Source organism: Corythoichthys intestinalis, chromosome 8 (assembly GCF_030265065.1).
Source record: "Corythoichthys intestinalis isolate RoL2023-P3 chromosome 8, ASM3026506v1, whole genome shotgun sequence".
NCBI lineage: Eukaryota > Metazoa > Chordata > Actinopteri > Syngnathiformes > Syngnathidae > Corythoichthys > Corythoichthys intestinalis.
In genome coordinates, this window is record NC_080402.1 from 16,569,480 (window position 1) to 16,587,302 (window position 17,823).

Here is a 17,823-nt window from a genome sequence, read left to right on the forward strand (position 1 = left end):
TCAAGAAAAACCAAAAATCCCTATCTAAAAAAAAATTTGCATATTTCATCCGACCAATACAAAAAAGTGTTTTTTAATACAAAAAAGTTAACCTTCAATTAATTATATCAGCTATGCACTCATGGAGGCCCAGCATGCTTCGATACCGGTCTTAAGCTCATTCCACAGTGTTGGGTCTGGTATCTCTCAACTTCCTCTTCTCAATATCCCATAGATTCTCTATGGGGTTCAACTCAGGAGAATTGGCAGGCCAATTGAGCACAGTAATGCCATGGTCAGTAAACGGGTCGTGCTGAAAAATGAAATATTCATCTCCATAAAGCTTTTCAGCAGATGGAAGCATGAAGTGCTCCAAAATCTCCTGATGGCTAGCTGCATTGACCCTGCTCATGATAAAACACAGTAGACCAACACCAGCAGCGGACATGGCACCCCAGACCATCACTGACTGTGGGTACTTGACACTGGACTTCAGACATTTTGGCATTTCCTTCTCCCCAGTCTTCCTCCAAACTCTGGCACCTTGATTTCCGAATGACATGCAAAATTTGCTTTCATTTGAAAAAAGTACTTTGGACCTCTGAGCAAGAGTCCAGTGCTGCTTCTCTGTAGCCCAGGTCAGGCGCTTCTGCCGCTGTTTCAGGTTCAAAAGTGGCTTGACCTGGGGAAAGCAGCACCTGTAGCCCATTTCGAGCGCACGCCTGTGCACGGTGGCTCTGGATGTTTGTACTCCAGACTCAGTCCACTGTTTCTGCAGGTCCCCCAAGGTCTGGAATCGGCCCTTCTCCACAATCTTTCTCAGGGTGCGATCATCTCTTCTGGTTGTGCAGCGTTTCCTGCCACAATTTTTCGTACCTACAGACTTCCCGCTGAGGTGCCTTGATACAGCACTCTGGGAACGGCCTATTTGCTCAGAAATTTCTTTCCGTTTCTTTGCCTCTTGCTTGAGGGTGTCAGTGATGGTCTTCTGGACAGCAGTCAGGTCAGCAGTCTTGCCCATGATTGCGGTTTTGAGTAATGAACCAGGCTGGGAGTTTTTAAAAGCCTCAGGAATCTTTCGCAGGGGTTTTGAGTTAATTCGTTGATTCGGATGATTAGGTTAGTAGCTTCTTTAGAGTAGCTTAGAGTAGCTTTTCATGATATGCTAGTTTTTTGAGGTAGGGATTTTTTGTTTTTCTTGACTTTTTTGCTAAAAATCATCAATATTAAAACAATAAAAACAATAAAAGGCTTGAACTACTTCAGTTGTGTGTAATGAATCTAAAATATATGAAAGTCTAATGTTTATCTGTACATTACAGAAAATAATGAACTCTAATTTGCTAATTTTTTGAGAGGGACTGGTTTTGAGTTAATTCGTTGATTCGGATGATTAGGTTAGTAGCTTCTTTAGAGTAGCTTAGAGTAGCTTTTCATGATATGCTAGTTTTTTGAGGTAGGGATTTTTTGTTTTTCTTGACTTTTTTGCTAAAATCATCAATATTAAAACAATAAAAACAATAAAAGGCTTGAACTACTTCAGTTGTGTGTAATGAATCTAAAATATATGAAAGTCTAATGTTTATCTGTACATTACAGAAAATAATGAACTCTAATTTGCTAATTTTTTGAGAGGGACTAGTATAGTGTTAAGATCTGGAAGTAGGCTACTCACGATTGCATCATTTGACAATGTCAAAGCTACATATAAAATATTCAAAATCCAGTGTTCGTGTGCCTGGTTCGTTATTATAAGTACTTCCTGGTAGGTTCAATTTGGTTGAGGTTCAAAGATTGTGGTTGGAAAACATCTAAATAATTTCATCCTCTGGATTTCCAGATCACGTATCACTCAAAGAACACAGAATAACTGGCAGTATGTTTTTGTTCGTCTTGTGCATTGCAACAAAATACTAAAGTGCATATTATGCATGTTCACAATGCCTGATAAATAATGCAACACAGATGAGGAATAACGTCTTTCTTAGGTAACATTTTGTAGATTTTGAGGAAAAAAAGTGAAGCCACGGCGACAGGGTTCAGAACGGTTCAAATCTCCAAAAGTTGTTCTCTAGGGTTGTAAGTGATCAGGGGGACATTGTTTTGCCTTAACTACTTGGTCATCGAGCTGTGCTGCTGGACACAGAACTACTGCCGGAGCTGCAGCCGCTGGAGCCCCTGTCTTCATAAATGGAAATCTCTATCTGGAGAAAGCTGTTAAGGACTGACTGTGTTATAAGATAACTTTTTAAACAAATACCCGGTCGAGTTTTCTTAGACAAGCACATGAATAGGGCTGCAGCTGTCGATTATTTTAGTAGTCGATAAATCGATATACTCATTAGTTCGAATAATCGAGTAATCGGATAAGGAACATGAAAAATTAAAATACCTGAGCTGAGCGTCAAACTGGATAAAATAAATAAATAAATAAGGATTTATGTACAACAAAAGAATAATTGGCTAACTTACGTAGCAAAAGTCCGCTAGCTTAAATGCTATAAAACGCTAATGTTTTTTTGTTTTTTTACACTCTTAACAAATGGTTCAGACACATATTCCCACAGAAACTGGCTAAATATACCTATAAACTAAATTACCGTATTGGCCCGAATATAAGATGGCACTGATTATAAGACGACCCCCTCTTTTTCAAGACTCAAGTTTAAAAAAAGACTTTTTGAACACCAAATTAATTTTTATACAGAAAATAATTACAGTACATCTGAAACAAATGATTATAACAATATATTTGAGAGAAAACGCATGCTATTTTGCCTCATTCATATCTTAATATCTGAACATTTAAATATGTAAACTAAAGTGCAATCACATTCGTAAATGAATGGCTTCTGATTTTTGAAATGTAAATGAACCAATCTATTGTGACAAAACAACAAAATTGCAATAACTGCATTAACCATCAAAGTGAGGTCTAACTGTAACTGTAGTCTTGAAACAAATCTGAATAAGGAAAAACATTGCAATAAAATAATGCAAACTGGTTAAACTTGAGACTAGCTGAGATATGTCATGACAGACCATTACTCCTCAAGTTCAGCATTCGCTTCAATGATATCTGGCGCCATCTAGCGTCGTGAATGGGTATAATGTCTAGACCCTGAATATAAGACGACTCCCACAATTTCAGTCTTATTTCAATGCAAAAACACCGTCTTGTATTCAGGCCAATACGGTACTAAAGCATTTAAAAAAACACGAACAAAAAAATTAGCTTATTTTGGTCTTAACATGGAGCAGCTGGATTCGGCCATGTGAAATGAGGCAGACTAGAGGGCAGTGTATCCACCCAAATCAATAAAACTCAATGCAAACACTTTCAAAATAAACCATTACAACGCCACTTAAATAAACGAATACTCGAAGCAGCAAAATTTTAATCAAATCTTTTTTTCTAATCGAATATTCGAGTTAATCGATTAATTGTTGCAGCACTGCACATGAATAAACATTTTTGAAGGATACAACTCGCATTCCCCTCTCTATGGGATCAGTAATGAGAAGACCCCTGGGAGCATAGATCTTTTCATTCTGCTCTTGAATGTACTTGGCAATCTTTTTCAATACCTGCCACACAAGTAGAGTACAAATTAATATTAACTTGAATAAGTGGAGTGAATGAAATAACTGAAGAGGTCACTTCCTGCGTTTTCAACTTTTCTTAGCCTCTTCATACCTTCTCATAGCGCGTTTCCATGCAGAGGAAGATAAGATATGCTGTAGCACAGGCCAGACAGCCTTCCATGTAGGACTGGCCTCCGATCTTCTCTGCTTCGGCGTAGTAGTTGTTCAGGGTCTTCACAGTGTCTTCAAATAGAGTCCGCTCAATCTGCAAACATGGACGAAACGAGTGTCAGGGCAGACTGAACACCAATGAAGGACTGCATACAGCAATGTGATGTGCGAACAAAGACATCACATGATCTTACCCTGCTTTCCAGCTCAGAAGGGAACTTTGTTTGGAATTTGCAAGTGGTACCTTCACTATAATCTCTCTGGATGAAGACTTTGTTGGCCAGGGATGCACTGTGCCTCAACTCCTGTAGATTGTGGAACTAGAGAAAACAATAATTCACATCATATGTTATACTTTGTATGAGCGGTTCTTTTTTTCTTTATGGGAAATCAATTTCTCTTATTTTTTGCAAATTCACATTGGTTTAGATTTTCGGGCAAAATCTGATTTTCTGTCTTTTTCCTTCAATGTCAAAAATGTTATTTAGTTCACTAGATCTTCAACATACTGTTAACCCTTTAAAGGGCAAGTGACTATTTTTAGTCATTTAAAAGGCTCAGCCTTATAAAGACCTGGCATCCATATAGGTGGGCATCACATATAGGGTCATGTAGGCTATGTTATTAACATTTGGTACAGTATAAGTGTGTCTTACATGTCCCAAAATGTGATATCAATGTATTTGGATGCCATTAAAAGAAAAAAAAAAAGTATATATATATATATATATATATATATATATATATATATATATATATATATATATATATATATATATATATATATATATATATTTATATACACATATTAGGGCCGTCAAAATTATCGCGTTAACGAGCGGTAATTAGTTTTTTTTTATTAATCACGTTAAAATGTTTGACGCAATTAACGCACTTGCCCAGCTCAGACAGATTTAAATGACAGAAGAGTGAAAGGCCCACTTGTTAATTGTGTTTTGCGGAGTTTTGCTGCTCTCTGCTGGCACTTGGGTGCGACTGATTTTATAGGCTTCAGCACCCAGGAGCATTGTGTAAGTAATTATTGACATCAACAATGGCGGGCTACTAGTTTATTTTTTGATTGAAAATTTTACAAATTTTATTACGACAAAAAGATTAAGAGGGGTTTTAATATAAAATTTCTATAACTTGTACTAACATTTTTCTTTTAAGAACTACAAGTCTCTCTATCCATGGATCGCTTTAACAGAATGTTAATAATGTTAATGCCATCTTGTTGATTTATTGTTATAATAAACAAACACAGTCCTTATGTACCGCATGTTGAATATATATATCCATCTTGTGTCTTATCTTTCCATTCCAACAATAATTTGCAGAAAAATATGGCATATTATATAGATGGTTTGAATTGCGATTAATTGCGATTAATTACGATTAATTAATTTTTAAGCTGTAATTAACTCGATTAAAAATTGTAATCGTTTGACAGCCCTAATATAATATATATATAATATATATATAATATAATTATACATATATATATATATTAGTGTATTAATAAATTAATTTATACATCAATTTAAAAAAATGACAAAATCAAATAAATAATAACAGAAATAAACTCTGTTTATGGCTTCCCAATAACAGTTTTAGTTGATAACTATATAGCAATAATAAAAAATAAAATGTTTAGCATTAACATATTTTTTGTTTTAATTTTAAAAATAAATAGTGTGAATAGTTACAGTTTTATTTGTTTTATTTAAGATATGTATTAAATAAAATTATTATAACTGAATAAATAAAATATTTTTTCCCATTAAACTACCCTGGTTTGATTTTTTTTCAAAATAAATAAGACAATATTTACTATTAACTCATTGCCTGCCATTGACAAAGATAGATGTGGAATTCATTTAAACTGGGGAGTACTGGCTGTGAATACAGTACACATTTTTCATTGCTATTGATGGCAATAAATATCCAATCTATTTTGACTGGGAGAGGCTGGCATGGACGTCTAGCGCGGTAAGTTGCAGCCAATGAGTTAAATGGCAGCCCAGTTAACAGTTAATTTTACCAGACTTTGGGTTTATAATGTTAGGGATTAATATTGCTTTCTCAGCCTAATAAAAATCTCTTTTATTCACAATGTCCTCCCTTTGGACTTCTAATGGTAGTTCGTGTTAAATACAGGGGTGTAAATCATTATTTTTATTTCAATATCATACAGTATCAATACGATACAGTATATGCCGATATTACAATTAATTAATTCCATTCGACACAAGCACTGTCCATCGATTTAATACAATCTTATGTACATATTAAACACAGTTACATTTCACCAAAAGCAATAATAATTAAAAAAAACATTGACGTTTTTGACAATTTTGCGGCTAAAACACGTCACACATTTGTATCCAAACCACTCTTTTCAATCAAACAGCATATTTAAGAGTTGATGATATTGATCAATATTTTACATTTTTGATCAATTTCATTGGTTCACTGGTGAGCTCAATGATCTACATTGATATATCTTTGCACTTTTACTTAAAATATTTTGAATGCAAACTCAGTATTTAATATTAATTCCATAATGTTTTCTTGCCCAATTAATTCATTTTCTGCTATTGATGGCAATAAATGTCCAATCATTTTTGACTGGACATCTGCTGCCGTCAATGGCAGCCAATGAGTTGAATGACAATTAAGGGAATGTTTTTCTTCGACATGATCTTTTTAACAGTTCCCTGGAGAAAGATCCTTCTCCTCTCTTGTTTCGCCAGTTCAGTAGTACTGTGTGCAATCAGTAGCTGTTGTTTTGGTCTTGTAACGTGTAAGATGTTATAGGAGAGGCACACATCCCTTTGTGCTCCTGAGCTGCTGGAGAGATGCCCAGCTTTTGATACACTATCCTTTGCTTCCCACTTCCAGAGTCAGTTGCTCTGTTTCAGAAAGGTTCAATGCATGTGCATCATCAGCTGTGTTAATTGGCAACCATCACAGGCAGAGTTTGACTTTTGTGTGTGTGTGTGTGTGTGTGGGGGGGGGGGGGGGGGGGGCATGTTGATGACCCCGAAACGCAATGTCAGCAATAAAATTAACTTACTATACAGTGGTATGAAAAAGGTGTCTGAACCTTCTGGTATTTCTCACATTTCTGCATAAAATCATCATCAAATGTGCTCTGTTCCTTGTCAGAATCACACAGATTAAAAAACAGTGTACGCTTTAACTAAAACCACCCAAACATTTCTAGATTTTCAGATTTTAATGAGGATAGTATGCAAACAATGACAGAAGGGGGAAAAATAAGTAAGTGAACCATCATATTTAAATATTTTGTGCCCCCCCCCCCCCCCACCCCTTTGGCAGCTATGAGATCAACCAGACACTTCCTGTAGCTGCAGATCAGTCTGGCACATCGATCAGGACTAATCTTGGCCCATTCTTCTCTACAAAACCGCTGAAGTTCCGTCAGATTCCTGGGATGTCTGGCATGAATCGCTGTCTTTAGGTCATGCCACAGCATCTCAATGGGGTTCCAGTCTGGACTTTGACTTGGCCACTCCAGAACGTGTATTTTGCTCTTCTGAAACCATCCTGAAGTTTACTTCTGTGTTTTGGATCGTTGTCTTGCTACAGCATTCATCCCCTTTTCAGCTTCAACTGTCTGACAGACGGCCTCAGATTTTCCTGTAAAGCATCCTGATAAACTTTTGGATTCATTATTTCATTAAAGATTGTAAGTTGTCCAGGCCCTGAGGAAGCATAACAGCCCCAAATCATGATGATCCCTCCACCATGCTTTACGGTGGGGATGAGGTGTTGATATTGGATAGCTGTTCCATTTTTCCTCCACACATAACGTTGTGTGTTACTCCCAAACAATTCAACTTTAGTTTCATCAGTCCACAAAACATTTTGCTAAAACGTCTGTGGAGTGACTGTCCAAGTGCCTTTTTGTGAACATTAAACGAGATGCACAGAGATATTGGACTGTGCCAGGTATTTCTGTAAGTCTTTAGCAGACACTCTTGGGTTCTTTTTTACCTCTCTGAGTATTCTGCGCTCAACTCTTGGCATCATCTTTGGTGGACGGCCACTTTTTGGGAGAGAAGCAACAGTGCCAAACTCTCTCCATTTGTAGACAACTTCTCTGACTGTCGATTAATGAACATCCAGACTTTTAGAGTTGGCTTTATATCCTTTCCTGGCTGTACAAAAATCAACAATCCTTGATCACAGGTATTCAGACAGCTCTTTTGACTGAGCCATGATGCACTTCAGACAATGCTTCTCATCGAGACAATTCTTACCAGGTGTGTGTTTTATAGTGGGCAGGGCAGCTTTAAACCACTCATCAGTGACTGGGCACACACCTGACTTGAATTATTTGGTAAAAATTGGTTTCAATTGCTCTTTAAGTCTGCTTAGGCAGAGGGTTCACTTACTTATTTTTCCCACTTTTGTCATTGTTTGCATGCTATCCACATTCAAATATAAAAACCTATAAATGTTTGGGTGGTTTTTGTTAAGAAATACAAATTGACAAATTGCGGATGGCAAACATTTCTCCTCCAAAAATTAGACATATCTTTCTTGGAGCAACGCAGAAAACATTTGATTGTTTAAAACAGACACTGTTTTTACATCTGTGTGATTTTACAAAGAACAGATCACATTTGATGGTGATTTTATGCTGAAATGTGAGAAATTCCAAAAGGTTAAGATACTTTTTCATACCACTGTATAATGGAAACACCTTAAAAAATCAACAAAAACTAACTTAATATGTTGTAGGGCCGCCTTTTCCGGCAATTACAGCCTCAGTATTCTCAGGTATTGATTCATACAACTTATGAATTGTTTCCAAAGGAATTTTAAGCCATTCTTCAGTTAGAATACACTCTAACTCCTTTAGAGACGATGGCGGTGGAAATCGACGTTGAATTGAATCTCTAAAACGGACCATAACTGCTCAATAATATTGAGGTCTGGAGATTGTGCCGGCCATATACGAGATGCTCGACTTCATTAATATGTTCCTCATGCCATTCTTTAACAATTATGTTCAATGATTATGATGCCAAAGTGTTAGGTGATCAGGTGTAGTTTTAGCTAAGCAAAGCAAAGGAGCGTCTCTAAGGTGCTAGTCACATGATCTGTTCGAAAAATAATTTTGACCCATTATGAAATATTTAGGATTCTTGTTTATTTAATTAATTTGTGTTGTTTTATTGCTTTACAACTTTTTAATGACTCTGTCTTTATTTTAAAGGCGAATATCAGAATTCTTGACATTGACATTTATCCGATGACCATGTCCGAAACGTAGCAGTAGGCAGAACAATTAAACTCTTTACCACAAGATGGCAGAAGTCACACTTAATCTGTGTATCGACTTTTTGTTAACATTTTCTACTATGAGGGGTTTTTTTACGTATTAAATATGTGCGTTGACCTGATAGAGGTTGTTTAAAACAGTTTTACATTAATTTAGAGATTTCAAGAAGAATATAAGTAACGGCGCCGTGGCCTCTGTCCGTGGTGCTGAACGGGTTATAGATGGTAGTCAGCATGTGTCCACTTTTAGGACGCTGTCATCGGATTATTTGGACGTTCAGACCCATAAACCACAATTGCTTGACATTAATACGACGTTCAATGTTCGCACATTCGAGTAAAAATTTCGCTCGAAAAAAAAGCAAACAAAGAAAACCCCATACCCATTTGTATGAAACTAGCTTGGCAACCGTTTAGCTTTGTTAGTTAAAATCGTGTTTAGTGTAGATGCCATCAGAGCACTGGTGTACACAAATATAGTGAAAAGGGATACGTCAATCATCTAAAAAGCAGAATGAGGAGCGCATAGTGCCAGTCTTACCTCAGTCGCCATGTTGCTGTTCGAGTCCCCGCGTGCGCTGATGACTGACATGGGACAGATTATGATGGGGGAGGGGCAGAGGATTTAGCCTGATATGTTTTTATTCATCGAGACAATGACTAAATCCGAGTGACGTCAGGCAACTGCATCTTTTCCTTATTTTGAACAGTTGTCATTCTGAAGAAGGTGTGTTTTATCAAGCGTGGTAGGGCTTCTGGGTTTTAAAATGAAATAAACATAAAATACAATAAAATTTCTGGAGAAATTGTGTGGGATGCTTTGCTCTGCTGGTCAGCAAACATAGGCGGAGTTTGACTTTTGGGGCTGGGGGGGGCACAACATGTCGATGACCCCGAAACGCAGTGTCAGCAATAAAATTAACTTACAAGAATATTTATAATAATAAGTTGACAATGAGCGTTTTTTGTTCCCCATCATTCTTGAGGGGAATTCTAAATCAGGCTGCTTAGGCAATATTTTTCGCCAAGATCGTCATCCATTGAATATGGTATGCCCGCCGGTGTCGTGCCAATGTAGTTACCCCAGTCAAAAATTGTATCCCCTGGACGGAGCCATATGGAGGTAGATTTGTGTCTTTATTATTCAATCAAAAAAAATTGCTTCAACTAAAAAAAAAAATTAAAAAAAATTTTTTTTAAATGCTCCAATCAAAATATATATTTTCGAAGAAAAAAATGTCGCTTCAATCAAAAAAAAAAAAAAAAAAAAAAAAAAAAAGTGTTTGAATGCAAAAATAAATTTCAAACTCAAAAAACTAAAAAAAAAAAAAAATGCATGTGAAAGCTATTTTTCTTTGATTGTTTTTTGGTTAGCCACAATTTGGCTAAGGACATTTTTGTCTTTATTATTCAATCAAAACATAAGTTTCTTAAAAAATATATAGATTTTCAAAAAGAAAATCACTTCAATCAAAAAAAGAAACATTTTCAATCAAAAAAAAAAAGTTTTTGAATGCAAAAAAAAAAGTTTTTGAATGCAAAAAAAATCTTTTTGATTGGAAATTTTGCATTTGAACACTTAATTTTTCATTTAAAAAGTTTTCTTTGATTGAAGCAATCCTTTTTGTGTCTATTTGTGTCTAGATCAAACAATCCCCAAAACGTTGCTTCAATCAAAAAACATTTTCAATCAAAAAAATTCATTTTTAAAAATATTTTTTTGTAACATTTTTTTTTTTTCCGGGAAAATTATAAGCAAAGCAAATGACTGTCTAAGGTGCTCGAAAAATAATTTTGACCCATTATGAAAATTTATTTTTTTTGTTCATTTCATTCGGTTTTGTCGCAGTTTTATTGCTTTACAAATATTATATATATACAGGCACGTGAATTACATGCAATGACACTTTTCGGCCACCAGGAGGGCCTGCCCCCCCCTTTAAATCCGCTTATGTCAGCAAACTCCTAAGGGTCATTTCCTCTTGATTTTAGTGCATTAAGAGGTCACTTCTTGATGATTTTGGGCAAGGGCGTAGGTTTGCATAGAGACGGTAGGGACATAACACTACCGACTTTTCAGACTGCTCAAATTGTCCCCACAAAATTTTCTAGCAACGTTATATGCATTATACGGTGTATCACAATAGTGAGTACACCCCTCGCATTCCTGCAGATATTTAAGTATATCTTTTCATGGGACAACACTGACAAAATGACACTTTGGCACAATGAAAAGTAGTCTGTGTGCAGCTTATATAATAGAGTTAATTTATTTTCCCGTCAAAATAACTCAAAATATAGCCATTGATATCTAAACCCCTGGCAACAAAAATGAGTACACCCCTTAGAAACTACATACATCCCTAAATGTCCAAATTGAGTACTGCCTGTCATTTTCCCTCCAAAATGTCATGTGACTCGTTATATGAGTGCTGTCAGCATTGCTGCAGAGATTGAAGAGGTGGGGGGTTAGCCTGTTAGTGCTCAGACCATACGCTGCACTCTACATCAAACTGGTGTACATGGCTGTCACCCCAGGAGGAAGCCTCGTCTGAAGACGGTACACAAGAAAACTGTTTGCTGGCTTTATTTTGTTTATTATCTTTATTTCGTAGTCAATCGGTGCCAAATAAAAACTGGGAAAGAGGTTTAAATGCGTGCTATCGAGTCATGGTGAGGGCAGCGCTCTATGTCAAATACTTCATTTTTCACGGTGCTTCAAAGACGCCACGTGATTGAACAGGCTGGCGTGATCTTAGATGGCAAGCTTGCGTCAGATTTATCTAAGGGAGTCATATGATTATTGTTTCGACTAGTGTGGTTAATAATGGCGTTAGAGTATAACGGTGTTATTTTTTTCACTAGTGAGAAATCTAATTAATTACTTTTCTCATCTTTGCAATGCCGTTACTGATACTGAGGATGTAAAGGCGTGCAAAGGCATTACTATTTTGGTTGAATGACATGAGAAAAGTCTGACGGACACGGACTCACAGAGACGAGAGAGCAAAGCGGAAGTGTGCAATGAGGGGAGTTGTGATGGCGTAGCAAACGTGATGCTAGGTGGCTCCAATAATACCTGACTGGAGCCGGCAGTCTACAAACTACGCCCACATGATGCTACAGTAGATATCACATGTATATAGAACTAGATGCGAAATGATAGACTCGCCAGCGTTAGTAAACAGCCGCCATCTTAAAGCAGTAGACTTCCCAGGAAGGCTCTGTTGAAGAGAACCTTCCGAGCAAACCTAAGTAACTTTTTATCTAAAATACTCCTAAATCGGCAAAATCTTGACTTGAATCTATCTTTAAATGATGAAAGTTTTAAAACTTTCACATATCGAAAGTAGAAAGAAGGGAATTAATGCAATAACGGGAGCAATTTTAACAACTTCAACGGTTGATTCACAGCATTAAAGGACTTTTGGGGGGTTTTTTTGAATGAAAAAGAACATGAAAGGTTACTTTGCCAAGTAACTACCGTATTGGCTTGAATATATGACTGTGTTTTTTGCATTGAAATAAGATTGAAAAGGAGGGGGTCGTCTTATATTCGCGGTCTAGACATTATACCCATTCACGACGCTAGATGACGCCAGATATCATTGAAGCGATGTTCTGTTATGACAGATCTCAACTACTAGTTTAACCAGTTTGCATTATTTTATTGCATTGTTTTTCCTTATACAGATTTGTTTCAAGACTACAGTTACACCTTGATAGTTAATGCAGTTATTCCAATTTTGTTGTTTTATCCCAATTGATTGGTTTATTTACATTTCAAAAACCAGAAGCCATTCACTTACGAATGTGATTGCACTTTAGTTTATATATTTAAATGTTCAGATATTAGGATTTGAATGAGGCAAAATAACATGCTTTTTCTCTCAAATATATTGTTATAATCATTTATTTCAGATCCACTGTAATTACTTTCTGTATAAAAATTAATTTGGTGTCCAAAAAGTCTTTTTTCAAACTTGAGTCTTGAAAAAGAGGGGGTCGTCTTATAATCAGGGCCGTCTTATATTCGGGCCAATATGGTAGTTATTCTTACATTCAGGTATTCTTGTTTTTTGCACGAATGACGCTTCTAATTTCAGGACCGTATTGCACTATTCGTGTGTTGCACATGCAGTATTTAAGCCCAAGCAGGCTATAAATTCTCACTTATTGCCCCACAGTATCTATTTTCCTATTTCTTTTCAATACATATTTTTATACTGGAGTACCAAGTCAAATTTCGTTGTTGACAATGTTATGCTGACAATGACAATAAAGTTCTATTCTATTCTATTCTATTCTATTCTATTCTACACATTTTTCTCAAAAAGTAAATCAAGTAAATGTAACGGAGTACATGTACCCATCTCAGTCAGTGGCATGTAATTAGTTAAATACTACTAAAGAGAATGAATGTTTTTTTGTTAAAAAAAAAAAAATAATAATAATAATAGTTTTTTTTTATTCATATATTTAATATTTCATGGGCGTCACATTTTGGCTCATGTGGGTCACGCTTGTATACTAAATGTTAATATTTTAGCCTTACTTTCGCTGTAATTTGCCGGAACCTTGAGACGCACAATATTCGTACACTATGCAAGCCATGTGGCAATAACACTTTATGACCAGTAGAAGGCATAACAGAGTAGTAGAAAACAGTGGCGACTGAGAGCAGAAGAAGACCAAGGGAGAGGAAAAATAGAAAATAACATTGGTACATCAGCTAGCTCTCCAGATAAAATTGTGTCTGTAATATTTCATCATGAACCACGTAGACTTTCTGTTGTGCACAAGGTTTAGTAAATTACCATTAGAAGAACAGTTGGAAATAAAACGTTTAGGACCGCACAGACCAGAAGACTTTGTCCTGCTTCAGTATGGAGATATGGTAACCCGCACCTTCAAAAAAGACTGGTTTGAAAAAAAGAAATGGCTGACTGCTAGTACGAACAAACGTGCGCTCTTCTGTTTCCCCTGCCTCCTTTTTGGTGGTTTGGACTCTGTTTGGGCATCGATCGGATTTAAAGACGTTAAACATCTGTCTGAAAGGACGGCGAAGCATGAAAGCTCCTCGACCCACCTACGATGTGCAATGAAGTTGGGTTTACTCGGGCTGCCCCCCGTGCAGAATCACATCGATGACTCCGATCGGCTTGCCATCGAAGAGCACAACCGAATAACCGAGGAGAATCGTTATGTTCTGGACAGACTGATCACTTGTGTTAAACTTTGTGGCAAGTGCGAAATGGATTTACACGGTCACGAGGACACACTAAACGCAGCTCTTTTTACCTGCATATTTGAGACCATGTGTGAAGGAGACACCAGGCTCCAAAGACATTATAATGCGCAGCCTTTCTTTAAGTTAGCTTTAAGCACTATTCAAGACGAGCTCCTGGATTGCATGTATGAAGTATACAGGGAAGAAGTAGACAAACAATTGCAAAAGACCCAGTTTGTTGGTGTCCAAGTCCATGAAATGACACATATGTCGCTCACTTCTCAAATGGCGATCGTATTGAGATATGTGGTGGACAATATTCCCACTGAACGATTCCTGGAGTTAATCGAAGTCACCGATAAAACGGCCTTTGGCCTCTCCGATGCCATCCAACAAGTTCTGGGGCCCTTGCGGCTGACTGAGAAACTTGTGGCGCAAACTTATGATGGAGCTGCCATGTTGAGTGATGGCAAACACAGCGTACAAACCCTGATGAGTTTAAAATACCCCAATGCAGTGTTTGTGCATTGCTACTCCCACCAGTTAAATACTACCCTGCAGCAAGCGTGCGCGTCACGAATACGTGAGCTGAAGTTGTTTTTTGCTGACTTGGCTGGCTTTGCAGCCTTCTTCACTTCACCCACCAGAGCAGCTGCCCTGGTGCAGGTATCATACAACAACATTCAGAGACCTCGGTGGAACTTTCAAAGCAGGACCATTAACGCCGTATGGGACAGTCAGGATGCCATACTGGAGTGTTTGGATAGTATTCGCACTCATCCGGGATGGGATAACGTGACAGTCAGCGAGGCCTATGGTCTATTCATGCACTTAAAAGATCCTATGTTCCTCCAGTTCCTGCATTTTTTCGCAGAAGTCATGCCAGAAGTGGACGTTCTTCAGAACATACTGCAGAACCGAGAGATTGACGGCTCAGTCGTGAGGTGCGCCGTGGAGAACTTCATCGCCAACGTAAGGGAGGTGAAAGAGCGGGCCAATGTGATTGCCGACCAAGCTGGCGAGGGCGAAGCTAAACGCAGGAAAACCAACACGTCTGAAGTTATGATGGAGGCTTGTGACAACATGATTGAACAGGTAAAGGACAGGTTCTCCAACAGTGACTATCTCATTGCAGCGCAGCTTGTGGACTGCTCACTTTTCCCAAAATTTGCAGCAGCATTCCCATTAGTCCAACTCAACTGTGCCATTAAACTGTGGCCTTCAGCGCTTAAAAACAAGGAAAAATTACAAAGTGAACTGAATGTACTCTACCAACACAATCAGCTATATGCAGGGAAATCAGCACTTTCTTTACTTCAGACCATTAGCGAAACCGGCCTGCAAGAGATCTTGTCAGAAACGTGCACTTTGTTAAATATCTTCCTCGCAACTCCCATGCCGTTGTCTGAACCTAACAGGAATTTTCCCACAATGGATAGGATACACACGTTAGCGAAAAACACATTAGGAAATAACCGATTTAACGCACTTTGTATGCTTTCAAATGAAAATCAGTTTATCCAGGGTCTGTTGGATTTCAACAGGAAGGTCATGGACAAGTTTGCACGTGCAAACAACCACCACGTTTCATTCCTATTCAAGTGAATGACATGTTTTTTTGTTTTTTTTTTGGTCATATCAGTGAATAACATTCAGATGAATGTTGCAGCAAACTGTTCATTTTTGTTTAGACATGTACCATAATTTTCAGACTATAAGCCGCTACTTTTTCCACCTAATTTTGTATCCTGCGGCTAATAGTCCAGTGCGGCCTATTTGTTGATTTGTGTTAATAGGTAACACTTTCTTTGACAGTGGCGTCATAAGACTGCCATAACACCATCGTAATTATGACATGACACTATCATGGGCATTAATGACATTTTGAATTATGTCACTAACTCCATTTATGTCAAGCTCGGATTTGTACATCCATTCAAAAGGGAGATAATTTGTTGGATGACACAAAATGCCATCATAAGTAGGGCTGTCAAACGATTAAAATTTTTAATCGAGTTAATTACAGCTTAAAAATTAATTAATCGCAATTCAAATCATCTATAAAATATGCCATATTTTTCTGTAAATTATTGTTGGAATGGAAAGATTAGACACAAGATGCATATATACATTCAACATACGGTACATAAGGACTGTATTTGTTTATTATAACAATAAATCAACAAGATGGCATTAACATTAACATTCTGTTAAAGCGATCCATGGATAGAAAGACTTGTAGTTCTTAAAATATAACTGTTAGTACAAGTTATAGAAATTTTATATTAAAACCCCTCTTAATGTTTTCATTTTAATAGAATTTGTAAAATTTTCAATCAAAAAATAAACTAGTAGCCCGCCATTGTTGATGTCAATAATTACTTACACAATGCTCATGTGGTGCTGAAGCCTATAAAATCAGTCGCACCCAAGCGCCAGGAGAGGGTGGCAAAACTCCATAAAACACAATTAACAAGTGGGCATTTCACTGTACTGTCATTTAAATCTGAGCGGGGCGTGTGCGTTAATAGCGTCAAATATTTTAACGTGATTAATTAAAAGAATTACCACATGTTAACGCGATAATTTTGACAGCCCTAATCATAAGCATTCATTAATGCTCATGGCAGTGTCATAATTATAATAGTCGTATGAGTTTTATGGCGCCAATGTCAAAGTGTTACCAAATACCATAATTAGCAAATAATGAAACAACTGGAACAGTAACTGAAGAAATGATCAGCACAGAACATTTTATTTACATCTGTAGCGCTGCAATGCATGTTAGGAGCCATGTTGGACGATAAGTTTTGACAGCAGGTGGCAGGAGAGGTTGACTGTCCCCCCCCCAAGGGAGCAGCGATGGCCAAATTGAGCTTCTTGAAGCAATGACGCTTTCAAGCTAATTGGTTCAAAGCTTCACGGTGGTTCATTTGATCTTATGACAATGCCGCTGTCAAAATAGTTTTACTGGTTAATATTTTTTTGTGTAAATATCCCATAATACAGTGAGGACAGCTGCAGCTTACAGTCAGGTGCGCCTTATAGTCCGAAAATTACGGTACATTGATTTGTGGAAATGTGAAGTACTTTCAGATTCGGGGACAAGGATTATGCTAAGCATTTTAGATCTTTTGTGAGGCCCTGGTCTCAATTTAAAAAGCCTTTTTTTAATCTTAAAAATACAATTTGTGACAAAAGCCTAAAGTACTAACTGTAAAATATTTTCAGGGTAATTCATGTATGTTAAATCTTGTAAAGTAGGACATGGTCACTTTGGTCGGGAGCCCCACGACTGCTTTACTAGCTAATCGCTGGGCCTCAATTTATTGATTAACCGGCAACCAGTCCCAGTATGTCCAGCCTTTCACCCAGTCAGGGGGTTTCTTTGAATTAACTTGAATTAACCCAAAGTCAACTGAGATAGTCTCCAAAACCATAGTGAGGTTAAGCAGTATGTTTTAATAATGTTGTATTATGTATACTTGAACATATTTGTAGCATTGGACTCAGCTATAAAATGTTATATGCCTTTATTTTAA

The 17,823-nt window shown here is 37.2% G+C and overlaps 1 protein-coding gene across 2 annotated transcripts; it reads right to left on the reverse strand.

Moving 5' to 3' along the window:
* Positions 1–2,034: 2,034 nt before the first annotated feature.
* golga7ba (golgin A7 family, member Ba) lies at positions 2,035–14,125 on the reverse strand. Of its 2 annotated transcripts, none has more exons than XM_057842930.1 (5): positions 13,869–14,125; positions 3,930–4,055; positions 3,677–3,829; positions 3,466–3,567; positions 2,035–2,183 (listed from the first exon to the last, which is right to left on the reverse strand). In XM_057842930.1, the coding sequence occupies exons 1-5, from the start codon at positions 13,869–13,871 to the stop codon at positions 2,100–2,102; spliced, it is 468 nt and encodes a 155-aa protein (XP_057698913.1). In that variant the 5' UTR covers positions 13,872–14,125; the 3' UTR covers positions 2,035–2,099. The 2 variants fall into 2 exon arrangements, with proteins under 2 accessions (XP_057698913.1, XP_057698912.1); XM_057842929.1 differs by lacking the exon at positions 13,869–14,125 and adding an exon at positions 9,593–9,727.
* Between the last annotated feature and the right edge of the window lie 3,698 nt (positions 14,126–17,823).